Below are 19,242 nucleotides of genomic sequence, written 5' to 3'. Positions count from 1 at the left end.
TGAAAGCAGCCAGGTGGGACAGCTCTCCAGTAGCTCGGTTAACGTGGCCATCAGTCAGCCAGGGCAAGTCTGATGTCAGTCAGGCCCCTTTAAGTGCCAGTAGGGTTCAATCATGAGGGATTTGGAAACAAGGATGTATGTGGAGCAGCACAAAAGCCAAACCCACTGCGGGTAGAGATTACATGCTGCCGAAGCTTGGCAAGTAGTTCCAGCGTCTGGCACCTGACTTCCTACGCTAGGCTCCACCTCCTCTGACAGGGTCCCAGTTTCCCTCACTGTGGACCAGATGGCCACATCCCGCAGCCAGGTTTGTAGAACAGTCTCAGGGTTGGAGCAGGGATGGGGTCCAAAGACAAGGGGAGCTGGAGGCTGACACTGCCAGGGGTCACAGACCTGCCTCGTGCTGTTTCGGAAAACTAACCCATGTGATGCAGACAGTGGACATCACACCGCTTTCCCTGCATTCAGAGAATTGAACAAGATCGGGAACACACTGCAGGGGAAAGCGGCTGCAGTGACACAGCTGCGAGGCTGGGACCCGGTGCCCACACCAGGGCCCAGGCCTGAGCCTCTCCTGCTGGACAGCCGGGGTCCCTACTCACTCCGAGGAGGTCGCCCCTGGTGTAGGGTGTAGGTTCAGCTCCCCGGGATCCATCCTGCAGCCCACACCCTCGTATCTTTGCCCACAGCCTCCACCCCCATCTCTCCTGTTGCTGGGCCAGCTTTGGAGACCCCTTGTTCCCTGCTCAGGCTCTTTGGGGCCTTTAAGAGCTGTGTCTTCTCACTGTTGTCTCCAGAGAGCTCAAGAGCAAGCGACCGAGGTCCCCACAGTCCAGACTGTCTTGTGGCACCAAGAGTCGCGCTGGTCCCTGGAGCCCATCAGGCACCTCCAGGTCTCTGCCACCTTTTATGCCCTACTAAAAAGATAAAAGGACAACTCAGATCCAACGATACATTTGTAATCAACCCCAGATGCCTTATTAGAGCCTTTTAAAAATCAAATTCTCAAATATGAGTGATTGGAAAGCAGTATTACTTTAATTATAGATCCATTTGACTTTTGGTTAACTCTAAATATTAAACCCACACAATCCAATTCTCTCCAAGCTTTTTCACCAAAATGTGGGACACAGGTTACTGAAAGTTTCCGAAACTGCACAAAGAGAATCCTGCAGAAGATCCCTCCCTCTTCAGCCTGGCAGTGACACAGGAAGACACTGTGCTCAGCAGGGAACCCAGAGGTACTGGCTTTCAGTCAGAACTAGCAGAGGAACTGTATCCTGATGCCCAAAGCACCTGATTATTTCCCCAAGAAAGCCCCAGATTCCTCCCCGGGAAAGTCTCTTGAGGAAGCAACTAGAAGAGCATCCTGACCATGTGCAAGAGACAATTCTTAAGCAGGCCAAAACCCCCACAAAGCCAGAATGGAAACAAAGTCCAGGGATCTTAAACAGAGCCAGAACAATGAGCTTTGTCCTGAACAAAGAAGACCCACCAGGCCCTGCAGGCTGGAGGCACAGCTGAACCGGGGCGTCTCAAGTTATCTTCCCATCTCCACAGGCGCTGAGTAAACCCAGGAGCTAATATTTGCTTTGGACAGGCTTGTGTCCTGCCTGGAACTTTCCCGGCTGAGCTGCGTGCAGGCACATGGGCTGTCAGCGGAGCACCGGTCTAAGCGCCAGAACTGTGTCTCCTTGTTGTCCTCGAGAGTTCAGTGGGAAAATGCTTCAGCCCACTGAGATGGGACTGAGGTTACCTGTGGAATCCTAAAGCGATCCTCAGCTCAGCTTTGCAGGGACACCAGGTTTGTGTTTCCAACCCAGGAATGGCGCAAGACTGTTGCTCACTCAGCCCCAGGCCCTGCACAGAAGTCAGGAAGGCCCTGGGGCTCCCTAAAAGATGCCAATCTCCCAGTGGTAGGTGGCCGTCATCTGCCCCTGGGGAACGGTCGATTTACAAATCTGTTCAGCCACCTCTTTTCCTGTCTGAAACACGCCACAGTGGGATCACCAAGTCTGCTGTCTGGCTGGGTTTGAGACAGGAGCGAAAAAATAAAGATAGGCGGAAAGAAGACAAAGAAATCCAAAACTCTGCGTCAGCTCTGCACAAGGCATGCTAATCTCTTAAGCAGTGTTGTTAGCTGGAAGTTTACGTAATCTACTGCAGCCCCCTCTAATCCCAACACCACCAGTTTGAGCGTGACTAATGTTCAGGGCTTGCAAGGACACCCAACTGCCAGCTTTTACATCGTCCTCTTCCGGAACCCCCTGGAGCGATGCCTAGAGACTTCCAGCCATTGTCCTAAACTATAATCACCCTAGGTTCTAGGAAAATCGGAGCCTGGCACCAGACCCCCCCCACGGTAAGATCCTCTTCCCCAAGTGGGGACAGTGACTCATGACTGAACCCCAGCAAGAACTTCGTCTCATGGGATGAAACCGTATTGTTTCTTGCAGCTACTGAACCAGAATTAAAGCTGTGATCACAGTGATAGGGAGAGGCCTGGCCCCTCTCAAAGAATCTATAAAGGCTGGTCTCGTGCTTTTGTGAGGGGCCTTGCCTGAACCATGTCAGAGAGAACCCCCAGTTGCTCAAGCTGGTGTCTTTTCTTATTCCCCCAATCCTGCCGAATAAACCCGCTTATGCCTCTCTTTCATACACCCTGGCCAAGGTCAAGGACCTAGCAGTGGGCCTTGTAGAGGTCCCCATCTCCTCTTGCAAGGACCTCCTTGGATCTCATCCAGGGACAGATGCACTGAGGCCCTTCTCTGAATGTACCACTTCACCCAGATCAGCGAATAGGGGTGATTTTTGAGTAGAAGATCAGCCCCACAGTGTCACCCTTGATTCACAGGCATGGCCAGCATGGCCAGAACTGGGATGGTACTCCAGTGATGCTCTCTGTCACTGTCACTAATCCCTGTGGCTCTGGCTCCTATCCTCACACCCGTGGCTCGGGTCTGACCTTTGCAGACGTCCTGCTCATGCCTGCATAGGGCAGCATGGCTGCAGAATTGTGGGGCTGAGCAGGAGATTAGGGTTGGGGCAATGCGGACAACCAGCTGGGCAGAAGGTGCCAAAAGTCACAGAAACCCACGACAACAGGTCTGAGATGCTGCCTGAAGAAAAGAAGGCGTTTCCTGGTACCGGAAGAAAAACAAAAAAACAAACAAGAAAAGAAGGTGTGCGTTTGCGGGACACCCGAAGTGACTTCACAGCGCCTGGGCACTGGACACAGAACCAATCAGAAGGCTAAAGTCTTCTTAGTCCTTCATTTGAATCTGACTGTTTGAAGGACCAATCAGAAGATGTTATTTTTCAATCCTTCATTTGCATGTGAGCACAACCAATCAAAAGATGCTATTCCTGATCCTTCATTTACATCTGGTGTAAAGCAAAGAGAGTTTTGCCCAGTGTTCCAGTGTCTTACTTGCATGACAGGAAGCCAACCAGAGAATTTTGGGTGCCAAAACACCCCTTTCCCTTATCCTCAGGGCCACTGTGAGCCTTTTCACTGTCTGGCTCTCACTCTTTCCCACCTTCAATAAATGCACATGCTTACTGCCTTTTCTGTGTGCCTTGTCCCACTCTATTCAAAACACCAAGGAAGTGGAAAGAAGCTCCCTGGAACCCCCCCACCTGGTAACAGTGCTGTAGTGAAACAGGCCCTCCAGCAGTCTGGCTCAAGGACAGGAAAGGAACATGTCCTGTTATGGCCAGGGAGGCTGTGTCCCCATCCCCCATGCACAGGTGTGCCAAGGGGACAACATGGTGTGTCAAAGAAGACCCAGGGCTGGATCTAGCGGGAACACTGGATAAGGCCCAGAAGGAGGGGTGCCCCCTGGGGAAGCCACACACCTCTCCCTCCCACAGTCCCACCCAGGAGGCAGCGACACCCACACACTGCTTCAGGGGCACAAAAGGCTCCAAAGTGAGACTTGCTCCAGACTGTGGGCCGGGCTCCTCTCTCCTCTGCAGCTGGTTGTCTCTTTGGGGAAATATAAACAAGCATTTGGGCATGTTTCCCGCCCACTCTTAATTACGCAGGCAGCCTGCTGCCTGCTCGTCCTTAATTTGCCTTTTGCAGGGGGCCACAGTCTAGACCTCGTTTTCCACTGCAGTGGGGCCATAGTGTTAAGTTCTTCTTCCCCACTGTGCACGTGGGCGCCCAGGTCTGGCTCCCAGCACCATGGCCTTAGGAGGCAAGGCCTTTGCAATGCTTTGCTTTAGAAGAGGTCCCTAGAGAGAGTGTTGATTGGGTTAGAGGATTTCAGAACAATGAGATGAGCGTATTCAAAGCAAGGCGGAGAGGGTTCTGAGGGGGATTCATGGCAGTGTGTCTTTTATTCTGATAAAATGTTAAAAATGTAAACATTCACGGTAGCATTCTATCTGCCTTGTACCGTACACGCGCAGGTTTCTCTCCAGACAAAGGTGCAGCCCTTATTCACCTGCCGTAAGTAGGTCAGGCCATCTTTCTGACCTGTGGTGGGCAGGTGAGGTGCTGCCAACAGAAGTGACAGGCCTGGGTCCAGTCCCCACCTCCGCCACCCCACAGTGGACACCTGGCCCAGCGTCCTGACTTTGTGGAGCCTCAGCGAGCCTGTGAGCAAACCTAGGTGGCACCATCCAGGTGACAGGATGTCGTAAAGACTGAAGGATGAGATTTACCATTTTTAAAATGCACAAACATTAGGGCTGAGGACCAAGGAGAGGCTGGGTGTGGGAAACAGGCTGGCTCTGGGGGGCCACGCCCTTGCCCTCTCTGGGAGACACACACCGGCTGCAACCTATCAAAGTCTCACTTTTCCACATCAAGTGGGCAGGTCCGGAGAAGTCTGAGCCATCTGCCTGAAATCATGAGCCCAAATGAGACAGAACCAGGTAGGGACGCCCAGTTTCATCCTCAGCCACCCTAAGACCTTTCCTTTGGAAGCTTCTTGGCCAAGTGTGACCTGAGGGTCCCCAGCATGAACTCGGCTAAGATGCAGTATCATCTCCAGGGAAAGATAGATTTGATTAGCAAAGACAACAGCACACCCTAAGAGTTAATGTCTAAGCGCAGCAAGCTGGGTCTCTGCGGGATGATACCACAGGGCAGGTGAGGCTCCCCTTGGACACCAGCCAGCACGGTCCTGCGAAGGACGGGCGGGTGTGTGCATCTTTCTCCCTGACAACTGCTGACACCCAGACAGGACAGTGGATTCCACAGATGCCTGGTGCTGCCTGGCCTCTTGTTCTCGTCTGCCCGCCCGTGAATGCCAACATATTCAGCCTGGGGTGCCTGAATCCACCAGTTCCAGTAGTTCTGCCCAACTGTCACACAGGCAGGGGACACACAGGACTCTGCACACCTAGGAGGAGACTCCTGCTAGCTCCAGCCTCTGCAAGTTTCTCCTGGGCCATACACCACCCCCAGAGGGTTCAACCTATCTTGCTAATCTACTGCACCGTACTATCCCCACTAACCTGCTATTCTAATTTACCTACAGCACCGACCTAAGTGCTAATCCACTCTAACCACTACAATGGATTACTCACCTACAGCACCAGTCTTCCAGGAGGGCCTACGGCGTAATCCAACATACAAACCTGCACTGACCTACCACCTTAACCCACTCTACTAATCTATGCCAACCTGCCATGTGATCGACTGCAACCACATTCATGACTGTAGCCCAGACACAAACCTCTCTGCTCTGTTCACCTCTCAAGGATTCTGCCTCCTCCCTGGCAGTCACTCTAGGGAGCCATGGTGACCCCAGGTGCTGGGCCAGGGAGGACACCAGACCAGGAGGGCAGCTGCCCAGGCTGGAACATAGGTAGAGGGCAGGAGGAGACCAGGCAGGTGCCTCAATGTCCCTACCTGTGGTCCCCCACCTGTGCTGCCCACCTTCCCTCACACACAGCTCCTTGAGTCTAAGAGACACGCCAAGGAACCAGACACAGCAGCACATACCTGTAAGCCCAGTACCCTGAGAGGCTAAAGCAGGAGGATCACAAATTCTGAGCTCAGTCCAAGCAACCTGGCAAGATCCAGATTCAGAAAAAGGGACCTGCCCTGCTGCCCAACCATTCAGACTAAGTCCTACCATGAGCAAGTGGGCCCACCTGCCCCAGTCAGCTGTGACCAAGACCACAGAGTCATGTGAACGCCACCTATGCTGCCGGTCAAAGGAGGGGATCTCTCACTCCAGTGACAGACATGGCGAGCTGGCATAGCACTCACTCATCTCTGCTAGCTGTTCCCCGAGAGCCCACAGCTTCGATCTTCAGTATTACAGCTCTGGTCCCCCTCAACCCCCGCCCTTCAGCCTTGTCTTAATAAGTTCAGGGTGTCCATAGCTCTCAGCTCTTCCTTCATATGACAGCTCTGCAGATCCATATGCCCACAACCTTCAGACCTCAGCATGACAGCTCTGGGCCCAAAGCTACCATCAGCAGTTCAGCAACACACTGCCCCTTGGTAGCCACCTGGAGCTCCTGCCAGCAGTTTCCATTAGTCTCTGCAAAGGCCTCACATATCACCAGCTGACATCATCCAGTGACACCTCAAGTCACTGTCGGTTGATCGTCACCACTTCAGAGCTGACTCACAGGACAAAACAAATACAGGAGGTCAGAGTGCAGAAAAGCCCCAGTAAACCAACAGACTTGTGAGGCCAGGTCTGCTGCTTATATAGAGCAGCAGCATCCCTGTGATTGGTCCAAATTCAAGCCTGCTGATTGGTCCTTATTTGAGCCTGCTGATTGGCCATATTTGAACCTGGTGATTGGTGCATATTTGAGTCTGCTGATTGGTCTAAAGTGTTCCAAATTCAAGCTTTCTGTGGCCATAGCAGGTGCTATACCTTCCCAGACTCAAACTCTACAGACATAAACATTAATCTCATCTGTGAATGCCTATGCAGAAGCATCTAGAGTGATGCCTGTGCGCATTTTCAGGGCCATGGCCTGACATAAAATTCAACATCACAGAACAGCAGGCAGAAGGGCTGAGGACAGGAACTGTAGCCCGCTCCTTACGGCCAACATCACCATTTGAACAACTGAGCAGGTTAACTAAGGTTGCTCCTGCAGAAGCCAAGTGAGTTCAGCCAAATAAATGTCATCCACAAGGCCTCACCTACTGCTGAGCCAACTGGGCAGAGGGAGGCGGGCTCTGTATAACCATAGCCCAGGAAGCCACCACCTCCCCTAAATGCTCGGACTTCTGCCTCTGTTTTTCTAAAAGCCCCAGTCTGGCTGTGTTTTAATTGCTCCTACTGAGGAAATGGGTCATGAACTGGATAATGAAGAGGCCCTCAGCTTCTAACTAGTGTTGCTCTTATACACACAGAACTGGAGCATTCAGGAAGGGAAGAGCAGCCCATGCCAGGGCTGGAGAGAAGGTACCGTGTAAAGTACGAAACGGGCTCCACTGAGGAGGAAATACTATGGTGAAAGAGGAGGGAACGAGTGACCCACCGCAGGGGACATCAAAGCACAGTAGAAGTCTTCCTTGGGAAGGTTCTGACAGTGCCCATGCAAAACAACTTCGGTAGGGGCACAGGAGTAATTATCAGCCAAGGTGGTCCCTCTGAAAGTTTTTGTTTGGGCAGGACGGGATTGAAACCCTGAACCTAGGGCCTTAGGCCTACTGCTAGGCAAGTGCTCTACCACTGAGCTGTATACTCCAGTCATTTACTTTTGAGTCAATGTCTTGTTAAATTGCCCAGATTGGGCCTAAACTTGCAATCCTCCTGCTTCAGCCTCCTAGGAAAGTGTGCACTGCCACACCCAGTTCCTCTGCAAGTCTCAAGGTACCTGCCTCGTTTTCCTTCAGTTTATGCCATGGTACCAGTTTAACTGCCTTGCCCTCTGTACTCTAAGGTTCGGGGCTCTAGTGGCTACACAGCTCACCCTAGCGCGCAGGTATGAAGCTCAGTGCAGCAAAGAGGTGTAAAGGGCTAGTTTGCCCACTGTCCAGACACTGGCCAGGTGTGAGCCCGAAAGGAGGAAGAACAGCCTCTCAGTCATTTCCTGCTAAGCCTCGTTCTCCCAGGAACCTGTTCCAAAGGCTGCTTGGACACAGACCTCTGGAAACTTCACAGCAGAGGGCTTCTCTAAGACTAGAAAAAATGCCAAAGTTGGATGTTTAAACTCCTGCTGTCTGAGCTTGGGAGAGGAGAGGCTTGAGTCTCCTGGCCGGGGGTGAGGGGCTCTTCCTATAGCTCTCTCCTTCCCTATAACCATCTCTTCTGATATCAACCCTGTTCTTAAACCATGAGCAGGGCAGGAAGGGGCCCAGTATTACAATGGCACTTCCAACACTGCTGGGTGGGCCTCCTAGCCTGACTCCCCCTGGACAGTGAGCACCCCATAAGCAGGGTGGGTGCATACCAGTGCCTGACATTTAACAAAGACTCCAGTAACCAGGGATGATGGGTGGGCAGATGTATGTGTGGACGGGTGAGTGGGTGGATAGATCAGTGGTGGGTACATGACTAGATGTATGTGTGGATAGATGGGCAGATACATGTGTGGATGGATGGATGGGTGGGTGGGTAGATCAGTGGTGGGTACATGACTAGATGTATGTGTGGATAGATGGGCAGATACATGTGTGGATGGATGGATGGGTGGGTGGGTAGATCAGTGGTGGGTACATGAATAGATGTATGTGTGGATGGATGGCTGAATGAATGGATAGATGGGTGAGCAGGTGAATGGACAGATGGACAGATGCATATGTGGATGGTTGGATAGATGGATGGGTCAGTGGTGGGTGGGTGGATAGATGTATTCATGGGTAAATGGATGGTTGGGTGGGTACATGTGTGGATGGATGAATGCATGGGTAGGTGGATGGCTGGAGGGATAAAATGGCACTGATATTAGAAAATTACACAATGAAAAACACACAAAAGCCTAAATGTTCAAGGTTAATGTTTCCCTGTTTCCACGCCAATACAAACATCCGATATCTGAAAAAGTAACATGGTGACTAACTATCTGCTTTCACTGCTATTTTAAAAGTTAAGAATGGTACTCTACTAGTTTTGGACTTTTAGAAATATTTGCTTCACCCCAGGAAGCAACAGTTTAATCTTACTTCCTATGGGACCACTGGCTGCTACTGGGCTAAAGACTGACTTCAATGACAAGATCAGCAGATGCCCTTCGACCTTGCCTTCCACTGGAGAAACACCAGGTACTCACAATTCATCTGAAAGAAATCTTCCTGTCTGAGAACTGCCTGAGAGGGGAATCTTGCTTTTTCCCCTTCGGGCAGTATAAGCACTAACCTTAGAGCTCCAATTATTGCTAAGGCAAAATGTTCCATTTTTACCACGGTCAGCCTGACATCTAAAGCAGGTCTGAGATTCCACGTTTACTGTTCCTCATTCTTGGTGAGTAACTAAGATTAGATCTATACTGATGCGGCATGCTAAAAAAGGAGACTTGCTTCTAAAAATAAGGAAGGGGCTTTGAGAAGAAGGGAAGAGCGCCCACAATTATGGGGCACTTCCATGTCCCGGCCTCAAAAGGCAAAATGAGAGGTTTCTTAAACATCTGGTTTGGTCTGTCAATAAAAAAAGCCAATCCAGCATGGAAAACTGTACTTCGTGGTAACTTCATTTACACCACAAGTCCACTCCAATTAAAGTCAGCACAGTTTATGGAAAGGATCTTACCCTATGAACTTACAGCCTGCTCTACCCCAGGAGAGATAATGGGCTGTGTATTACAGAGGAAGTGGGTGTATTATTGAATAAACACACTATCAAACTGTGTTGCAGATTTACTTTATTTTTGTGGTACTGGGGATTGATCTCAGGGCTTTTGCACTGAGCTTCATCCATAGCCCTATTTATTTCTTTGTTTGTTTATATTTTGAGACAGGGTCTTGCTTAGTTGCTAGGTTACCCAGACTGGATTTGAACTTATGATCTTTCCGCCTCAACCTCCCAGAGTCCTGGGATTACAGGTATGTACTACCATATCCACCTTGTTGCCAGATTTTAAAACAAAAAGTGTATTATAGAGCAGGAAAGCTTATCAAGATCCAATATTTGAAGATAGACACATGATAGATAAATATACAAATGTCAACATGTCCATGTGCACACATACAGGTGCTTGTATAAATGTGTACCAACAAACCAGTGCTTTTCTCTAATGATGGGAACGTGAGGTTGTTGTTTTGTTTATATTTTCAAATGCTTCTTCCATGAACATGTACAAATGTACAAACTGCAACAAAAATTTTTAAATGTGGCAAAGGAAAAATAAACACAGGGTACAACTAGTGGGTAAAAGAACTGATTTCATAACTCTTGAGCTTGCAGCTTGTAGAGCAAAAGGGGTAGCCCCTGGCTTCCAGCAGGAACGGCTAATGTGACGTTCGTGTATCGGATATGACTCCACTCCTACGCCAGGTAAACAATGACGAACACTTGAGTGGTCCTGGGACAGAAGGCAGTGAGGCACATTTCCAAAGATCTTATAAATTTATATACAACTTTGGATGTGTAGGAGGTAAACAGGAAGAGCTCAGAGCACAGGGCCAGAGTCAGAGAGCAGGAACACGCCCACGATCCAGGGCATAAGTCACAGCCCTGGCACAAGGCTGCAGGAGATGCACTGTTACCATTCTCAGCAAAAACTCTTCAGAAACACAGCTGATCTCCTGGCCCCTGAAGCTAATGGTTCAACCTGAGGATTAAAGATTCCTTCTGGCTTTCCCTGTTGGAATTCTCCAGGGCAGACAATGTCAAAGCCTTATCTGCTTGCCCCTTGGAGAAGTCTTCAGCCAAGTGTCTGACTGGCAAGAAATCTACCTGTAAGTGAGGGGTTGTGGTCACTGAGACCACCCTACCCATACCTTGGATCATGGCACAGGTAACAATCAAACACAAACAAGTTGCCTTTAGTGCCCAAATGCAGACAATGGGATTTTTCTCCTTAGAAATGAGAGGGTTTTTAATTAAGGCTATCTGTGGTAGTATTGCCAACTCATACATTAGGAGCTGGGTTGGGGGTTGGAAGGGGGTGAAGTCACCCTAACTCATAGCACATCAAAATTAGGAACATAGATATCATAGACACCTGGTTGACCTCTCTAAGAAAAGCTGCTCCACACACACAAACAGCGGCATCCTGTTGAAGACAAGAGAAAATGACCAGTCAGACAAGTCTAAAGATAGTGCAATAATTAGGCACCAATGAAGTCCAGCGCCGCTGCAGTAGAAGCAGGGAGACACTCAAATCTCCATTCCTGTGTAGGCACCTGCTGAATCCACCTCCCAGGGCCCCTAGAGCTATGCTGGGACATGAGACCAGTGCTCCCCAATACAGTGCAGGAGCAGTGAAGCGTCTCCTCTAGCAGTTTGGCATGGTGAGTCTTCCATGTGGTCACTGCCCCATCTCCCTCCAGCACAGCCTGGAGGTAGCATTTCAGGGCAGACAGAGCTGGGGACCTGGAGTCACTGTTAGAGCAAAGAGGATTGTATCTGTTAGTTTTCCCATCACTAGGACACAATACTTGACATGACAGATGGAAGAAAAGTTTAACTTGGCTCACGATTTCAGGGGATTCAGTCCACGGTTAGCAGGAGCATCATGGCAGAAGGTTGTGGGGGAACACAGCTGCTTGGTTCACGGTGGTTGGGGAGCAGAGCTGGGGAACACTGCCAGAGAGGAAGGAGGCAGGGGCCAGACAGAGACTCCAAGGTCACCCCATGACCACCTAGATACTTACAAAAGTGGGCTTTACTAATCTTCTGGAAGGATCCCAAGCCAGTCCAGCTGACACAATCAAGCTTGACCAGCAAAAAGATCTTAAAGAGAAAACCAGACTGTGAATGGTTCAGTTGGTGGCAGCCACTCCCCTCTTCTGTTGGGTTAGCAGACAGCCTTAGACAAATGTGAACAGTTGTGACCCAACCCACACAGCTCACCCTGCAACCCCTGGCTCCAAGCAGGACCCCCAGGAAGAGCTGTGCAGCTAAGCGCATCCTTGAGGGTGGCGCTCACTGCTGAGCCCGTGAGTGGCTCAGGACAGCACTGTGCTTACACCACCTGACACACAGTATTCCAGAGACGCAGAAAAGACATCGCCAGAGCGGAGTCCTTTTCAGTATTTAAAAAAAAAATCTGAACTTGAGAATGTGAACTCAGCCTGTATTTTATTTTCATTGTTATTTCTTACCACACCTTGTTGCAGAAGAATTTAAAGAAGGTTCAACAACATTTCTAAAAGAGTATGTGGGGACATGTGCTTTCCAACAAGATGGAATAACAAGGGCAAGACTCACTCAAAGAAACTCAATGAAAACAGCGACAAATGCAAAGAATTAATACATCCAAAAGTCAATTTTCCAGAGCAGTAAAACTGATAAACCTTCAGATAGGCTGAAAAAGGGGAAAAAAGAGAAAAGGAACCAATTTCTGCTGGTAGAGAGGAGAGAGTTGACATTCCTAGAATGTTCAGAGAGTAAGCACACAGTAAGAAAGCACCATGATGCCAGGTATGGCAGTGCACGCCTGTGATCCCAGCACTCTGGGAGGCTGAAGTGGGAGGATTGAAATTTCTATCCCAGCCTGGGGAACTTACTGAAACCTTGTCCCAAAGTACAACTTAGAAAGGGATGGGAATATAGCTCAGTGTGAAGGCCTTGCATTCAAGCCCCAGAATAAAACAAAAGAAAAAGAATAAAATCCTTCATGAGCAGAGAGGCAGGGATGAGGGCTGTTTGCTCACCATGTTGACGGTAGGACAAGGGACAAAACTTTCGGTATCCTCCTAGTAGGTGCCCTCCCGCGAGGTGCAGCTCTGTGTTTCAATAAGGCTCTTCTTCCCCCATGAAGTGAAATTCCCTGTAATAATCTAGTCCTTGGCTAAGCTTATACTTCAGCCTGACTGTGGAACAAACGGCAGATGACCGTTGTCTCACCAATGTAGGCACATGCCTGTCATCCCAGTACTCAGGAGGCTGAGGCAGGAGGATTGCTGTGAGTCTGAGGTTAGCCTGGGCTACAAAGTGAGTGCAAGGCTAGCCGAAACTACAAAGCAAGACCCTGTCTCAAAAAAAAAGGCCAATGTCACCCTCTATGACTAACCACCGGACCACCAGACACACCTAGAAGGGGCTCCACTAATCTGGAGTGGATCCCAGGGAGGGTTCCTGCTCCACAGCGCTCTGTACACAAAGGTAGTGTTTATCTCTAGAGAGCTGGACATCTGCAACCTTAAGAAACACCCAGCCCCAGGCTCCCAGACAGGAACAAAGTGGGACACTGGCCCTTTCAGGAGCTGATTAGCAGGGCTGTGGTGAGATGTGGAACCAATCAGTATCAGACAGGTGCCTAATCAACCCTGCGGACATGGGACAGGGCCTGTGCATCCTCCTCTCGTGTCTCTGGGGTGAAGACCCAGAGGCCAGCATGTCTGAATTTTCTGCACTTAGGAGTGCTGAACAATCAGGAGAAGGGTGAATCTCCAACACACGGATCCCTGACCCTGTACCTGCGGCAGGACAAGAGAACTGTGATCTGACCAGGCACCGGGTCTTCCCTAGCTCTCTCTCCCTAGTCTCAACCTGGGGCACACAAACCATCCCTTTGCCGAGACTCCCCCCACCTGCTCTGTCTATGGGTTGGCGGCACCTGAAGACAGACCAGATGCCTGGGGGTGGGGGAAAAGGGCTCCTACATTCAAAATAAACACGCAGTGGGTGTGGTGGCGCATGTCTGTGATCCCAGCACTTGGGAGGCTGGGGCAGGAGGATCACCAGAGCAGCCTGAAGTACATAGTGACAGCCTGTCTCAAAAACACAAAATAGAAACAAAAAGCAAACAAAACACCCAGGCAGAGGACACATAAAGCCTTGTAATGATAAATCTGGATAGATTTTTCAGCCATCAGTGATGTTATGTGAAGGATCAAAATGCATCTCCATGCCCTGCCACATCCTGCTGATTCTATACCAGTGGCCTGCAGCACCCAGAGCTGAGCGATCCGCACTGGTCCGTCCCTGACTCTGGAGTCACCCGGCCCACCCACACAAAATGCTGTAACTATTTACACACTGCAGTAAAATCTAACTGCTCCTGAATTGAATTCACCAAAGAACCTACTTTTAAATAAATCACATTTTTTCCTGTACCCTAAAAGTACATGAGTAACTGCTAAAATAATCCAGTGACCCAGACATTGTGGACTACAAGAGACCTCCTATCTGAACAGAAGACCTGTTCCATGCAGTAAGTAGGAGGGGCAAAGAGTTCCTGAACCCTAAAATATGTCCAGGTCTCCAGCCCTGAGTCCTGACCCGAGAGTGCCACAGTTACACACTCAAGTCTACTTTAGTTTCTTGTTATTGTCAAGTGCAAAAGAAAAAGCCTGATGTTTCCACTCGGAGATGGAGAAACTTCTGAGCAGCCTATGGGAATCAGCACAATGCATGGGGCACTTTCAGCTTTTACTTGTTTTATAATTACTGAGGTCACCCTGGATTTTGTTTCTGTTTTGTTTGCATTTTTAATGGTGCAACTGGAATCCGTGAAGGGCCAGCTCTCCTCGCCCTGCTTGCCTGACCTCCTTATCTTCTGATAAATCTGATAAATGTCCCAGGTCCTTGGCGAGGAGCCCTCGACAACTCTGGCAATAAACTAGGGCGGGGCAGACTTCAGCCACAGCACCGGCACAGGCACGGGCACGGCCTCTGGACCCACTGCTGAACAAGGGCTGGCTGGCCCCCAGACAAGGGGCCAGCTAGGGGTGATGATAAGATTGCCTCAGGAGGCTGAGGCAGGAAGATCCAGAGTTTTAGGCCAGCCTGGCCTGCATAGCAAGTTGGCCAGCCTAGACTTAGGAAGACACTGTCTCAAAAAGAGTTGCCCAAACTACCCAGCGCTGGTGCCTCCTCTTCCCGCTGCATGGGGAGGAATGACTGCAGATGCCGCTTGTCACCAAGTGAGGAAACTGCGTCCAATAACACTGAGGAAAGCCAGGTGGGGGGTTGGGAGGAGAGAACCACATAACACTGGATCCATCCAGACCTACATCAGCCAGGCTTCAGAACCACTAAGACTGACAGATTCTCTTTGGTGCTATTTCCTTGATGTAGGAAAACACAGGAGGGAGAGTTCTAAAAAGCAGGAGAGAGTTTAGCCGCCGTGGGTCCTCAGGTGGGTGTTTCCAGACTCGGCCAGAAGTGGGGGTGTAGGGCCCCAAGGCAAGGCAGTGCCTTGGGGAAGCCCCCATTCCTCAGAGAAGTCCCAGAGCCATGAGGTGGGGGAGAAAATACTGGGTCCATCCACCATCACACTAAGATAAACAATCAACATCCAAGTCATTTACAAATATTCCTGTGACACTGTTTAAATTATTGGAGCTGTGATAACAAAATCTTTAATTTCATCACAGCAGTTAATTTAAAAGTAAAGCAAAACCCAGCACTCTGGGAGGCTGAGGCAGGAGGATCCCAAATTCAAACCCCATCTAAGCTACTTAGTGAGATTCTGTCTCAAAACTGAAAACAAAAACAAAAAGTCTAAAAAGGGGCTGGTCATGTATGTAGCTCAGTGTAAAGGCCCTGGACTGGATCACCAGTACCAGGAGAAGAGAAAGAAAAGCAGTGATTTATTTCACACAAAGCAAGGACTCAAACTGGGGACTGAACCCAAGGCCTTCACACTGAGCTCCATCCCCAGCCCTTTTTACTTTTTATTTTGAGACAGGGTCTTTCTAAGTCACCAAGTTCCCCAGGTCGAACTCGAACTTATGATCCTCCCATCTCAGCCTCCCAGAGTGCTGGGATCATAGACATGCATGTGCCACCACACCCGGCATTGGATCTTTTTGGTTTTGAATACTCCACAGGCCCTACACACAGAGAGCTGGAGAATCCAGAACAGCTGTCCAGCAGACAGGTGGCCTCACTGGGACTGGTGCCCGGTCCCTGCAGCGCCACCTTCCTGTCTCGCCACCCCACACGTGCCCGGGTTTCTGCCACATTGGCTTGGTTTGGAACAACTCCGGGCTTTGCAGAGGCGGGCACTGCCTGGTGGTTGTGAGCTGTGCAGGGTGGATTCCCCGGACCTCACTGGCCGCTCCGGGAGGAGGAAGGGGTGGGGCCTAAGGGAAGAGGTCCTGAGACCAGCAGGACTCAGAGCTGTTTAAAAGTTGCTTTCCCCAAAAAGGCTGAGGTGGAAGAGGAAAGGGGCCGGGAACAAAGGCACTATCTCTTTCGATCTCATTATCAGGGTGACCAACTCCTGCTGCGAGGAGGGAAGGACAGCAGGGTGAGCTCACAGCACAGGAAGCCTGGATCACAGGGAGCCTGGTCTCTCACCAGGACTGTCGGGCGACAGTCCGAAGCCTCAGACCACAAATCATGACAATCTGGGACTAGGTGTGGCCCAAACCACTCAGAGCTTGATGGCCTTCCGGGAAATCCTGATTCAATTCTGGGGCAGAGGTGATGGTTGTAAAAGTGAAGGGAAACCCTGACAGCGTCCTAGCCCTAAGGGCTTTGGGGCTAGCTAGTTCCTCTTGTGCCTGTCCTCTAGCTTCATCAACTTTTTTGTGTGTTTGTTTTTGAGACTGGTCTCCTGTGTAGTTCAGGGTGGCCTCGAAATCACTATGTAGCCCAGCCTGGCCTCCCACCTGTAGGGCTCCTCCCGCCTCTGCCTTCTGAGTGCTGGATTTACAGTGTGCACCACCAAACCAGTTCAGCATTCATCAATTTTTACCAAAAGAATTTTTTTTTAAAAAATTAAAAACTAACAACATGTGCAAGAGAAAAAGAGCCGTCAGCAAAGCAGAAAGTAAGCACTGAATGCTTCTGCATAGGACTACATCCCATTGAGCAGCCCCATCCACGCCAGCCTAGACTCCCAGAGACACAGAAGAGGTCACCCTCTTTCCCAGGTAACGGGTTCCTCTTTTTTCCTACAACCACCACAGCTACACACAGCCTCTGTCCGCACAGCGACACACTCACACTGGGGAGGGGGACCCAGCTCACTAATCGAACTCCAGCCCACGTTCTGGCTCCCAACCCCGTGCTGTGCCCTTGTGCCCACAGCCCTGGCCACAGGGCGCTGAACATGGTGTCACCCTTCCTGTATTCCCACGGTGGTGTGTGTGTGGGGGGGTCCATCACTTCACCCAGAAGCTTCTTAGTTCCCTGGGGTTTCAATCCTACTCCTCAATCAGGGACACCAAGTGCTGTCATTTCAAAGCGTTTCTGAAAACTCCAAAGCCATGCGCATGTGTCAAGAAATTCACTTTTCAGGGAGTTCTGGAGTGTGGACTGGGTAGGAGGTCGCCGGTCCCTCTCACCTCCATTATACACCCTAGGTCACATTTTTGGGGCCAGCAGGGGTGGGGGTGGGGACAGGACCGAGGGCGGGGCACACCCTCCTTTTTGTTCTACAGGGCTCACTTTGCAGTACTGTTCTTTTTCAAAAGCAATTAAGATCTGAAACCAAAACATGGCTAACGTGTTAGGCTTTGACCAGATGTGAGAAATGGCCTGTTTTCCACCGACTCACTAAGGAATTGATTATCCACACTTGGGGGACCTCGTGCAGTCCATTTTGGCGAGACGCCTTCTGAGAGGCCAACCTCGGCTCAACACCTAACACCTCTGGGAGGAAAACTTTGCCTGGCTCTCTGAGGGCACCATTGCAGGCTGGGCATAAACCCAGCCCCGGGCTCCCAACCTGCACAACCCGACCTGCACAGGGTGATCGCTAGAGGTGGGCTGTGGTGCGGGGCGCTTAGTTTTAGAAATCTCCCATTTCCTGAACAGTTCACTCCCAATTTTATAACTTTTGCAGTGCCTTCTACGGTGCCAAATGTCCTCGGTCCCGCCAGGAGAAGCGACATGCAGAAAGGCAACTGCAAGACGCGGATCGAGAGTCCTAAACGCATGCCAGCCTCCACTGAATTTGCACTTTTTATTTTCAAGTCTGTTGGCCAGGGGTCCCCGAGCACCGGCTGCGTGAAGAAGAATGGATCCCTGTGGCGGGGAGCATGGCGTGGAGTCCGCGGCCTGGGGACAGGCGGGTAGCATGTGCGATACATTATATCTGCTCAGTGGAAGCGACGAACGCCTAAGTGCCGAGCGAATCCTGCTCAAGGGCCAGCGAACCCCGCCGCCGGTTCGGCGCTGGAGGGAGTGACGCGCTCCTGGCCGACGCCGCTGTGCCTCTCCTCCCGGCTGAGCAGAGCTCGGTTCCCGAAGCTGGGCCCCTGGAAACCCTACGGACAGGAGGCCCCGCGCCCTGGCAGATGCGGGGATCCCGGCTGGGGGCGCCGCGGGGCGGGAGATGAGGCTGGTGAGGGAGGTTCCAGGGCGCAGGGAGGAAAAAGGGAAGCCGGGAGGCCAGGCTGGGAGGGGAGACCGGAGCTGAGTAAAGCCCGGGGCCCTCGCTGGAGCAGGGGGCGGGGGCGGGGGCGGGGGGAGACCCGGGGAGAGGGGAACACAGAGCTGGGGGAAAAAGGGGCCTGTGAGAGGAGGGAGTGTAGGACAGCGGTGCTTTCCGCGAAGCCCCCAGCGACTGCCCAGTCCTGCCAGGGACGTCAAGCTCCCAACAAAGGCGGATCTCGGGTCCGCGCGCTCACTCGGGTCCGCCCCTCTGCGTCCTGGCCAGGGCGGACAAAGGCCCGGATCCCCCACGTCTGCCAGCCAGGGTCCCAGGTCCCAGCAGACCCGAGCCTCTGGCGCCCTTGAGTCTCCAAGCACCGCATGAGCCCCGCCTCCCTCTGCGCCCTAGACCTCCCCCAGGTTCCTGGAGCCCCTTGACCCACAGCACCCCAAATACGCACGCCCAAGACCTCTCTGCACCCCAGCCGCCCCCAGGCTCCGGTGCCCCTTAGTCCCCGCGGCCTCCCTCCCCCCACGCTTCTCCTTGAATCCCAGTTACCCCAGGATTCTGTGGCCCTTGGTCTCCCTGCACCCCCTGCGTTCCAGCCTCCCCCACCTGGGGCTCCCGCGCCCCTCGGGCCCGCGCACTCACAGAATGGAGGTCTGAGGCGCCACGGCGGGCACGGCCTCCAGCAGCAGATGCATGCAGCGCACAGTGGTGCGGAAGCACAAGCAGCGGCTCGGGCACCCTGAGCCCGGCTTCGAGGCAACGGCGGTCAGCGTGCCCCAGGCGCAGCACAGCACGAGCGCCAGTAGGCAGCGGCGCGCAGAGCCCGCGAGGCGCGCGGCCATGGCCACGGCGCGAACGACGGGCGCGCGG

General features: G+C 51.7%; 1 protein-coding gene across 2 annotated transcripts in view; it reads right to left on the bottom strand.

Annotated features, from left to right (window-relative positions):
- Pxdn (peroxidasin) overlaps positions 1-19,242 on the bottom strand; it is a gene marked incomplete at its 5' end in the record, with an annotated part of 69,028 nt that extends 49,786 nt beyond the window's left edge. For both annotated transcript variants that reach the window (XM_005404386.2, XM_005404387.2), the window contains 1 exon segment: positions 19,015-19,242. In XM_005404386.2, the coding sequence (XP_005404443.1) occupies positions 19,015-19,214 (200 nt within the window).

This window comes from Chinchilla lanigera, unplaced genomic scaffold, assembly GCF_000276665.1.
Source record: "Chinchilla lanigera isolate Chin_1 unplaced genomic scaffold, ChiLan1.0 scaffold00086, whole genome shotgun sequence".
Lineage (NCBI taxonomy): Eukaryota > Metazoa > Chordata > Mammalia > Rodentia > Chinchillidae > Chinchilla > Chinchilla lanigera.
Note: the sequence above shows the minus strand (reverse complement) of the source record. Positions and strands in the feature narration are given on the sequence as shown.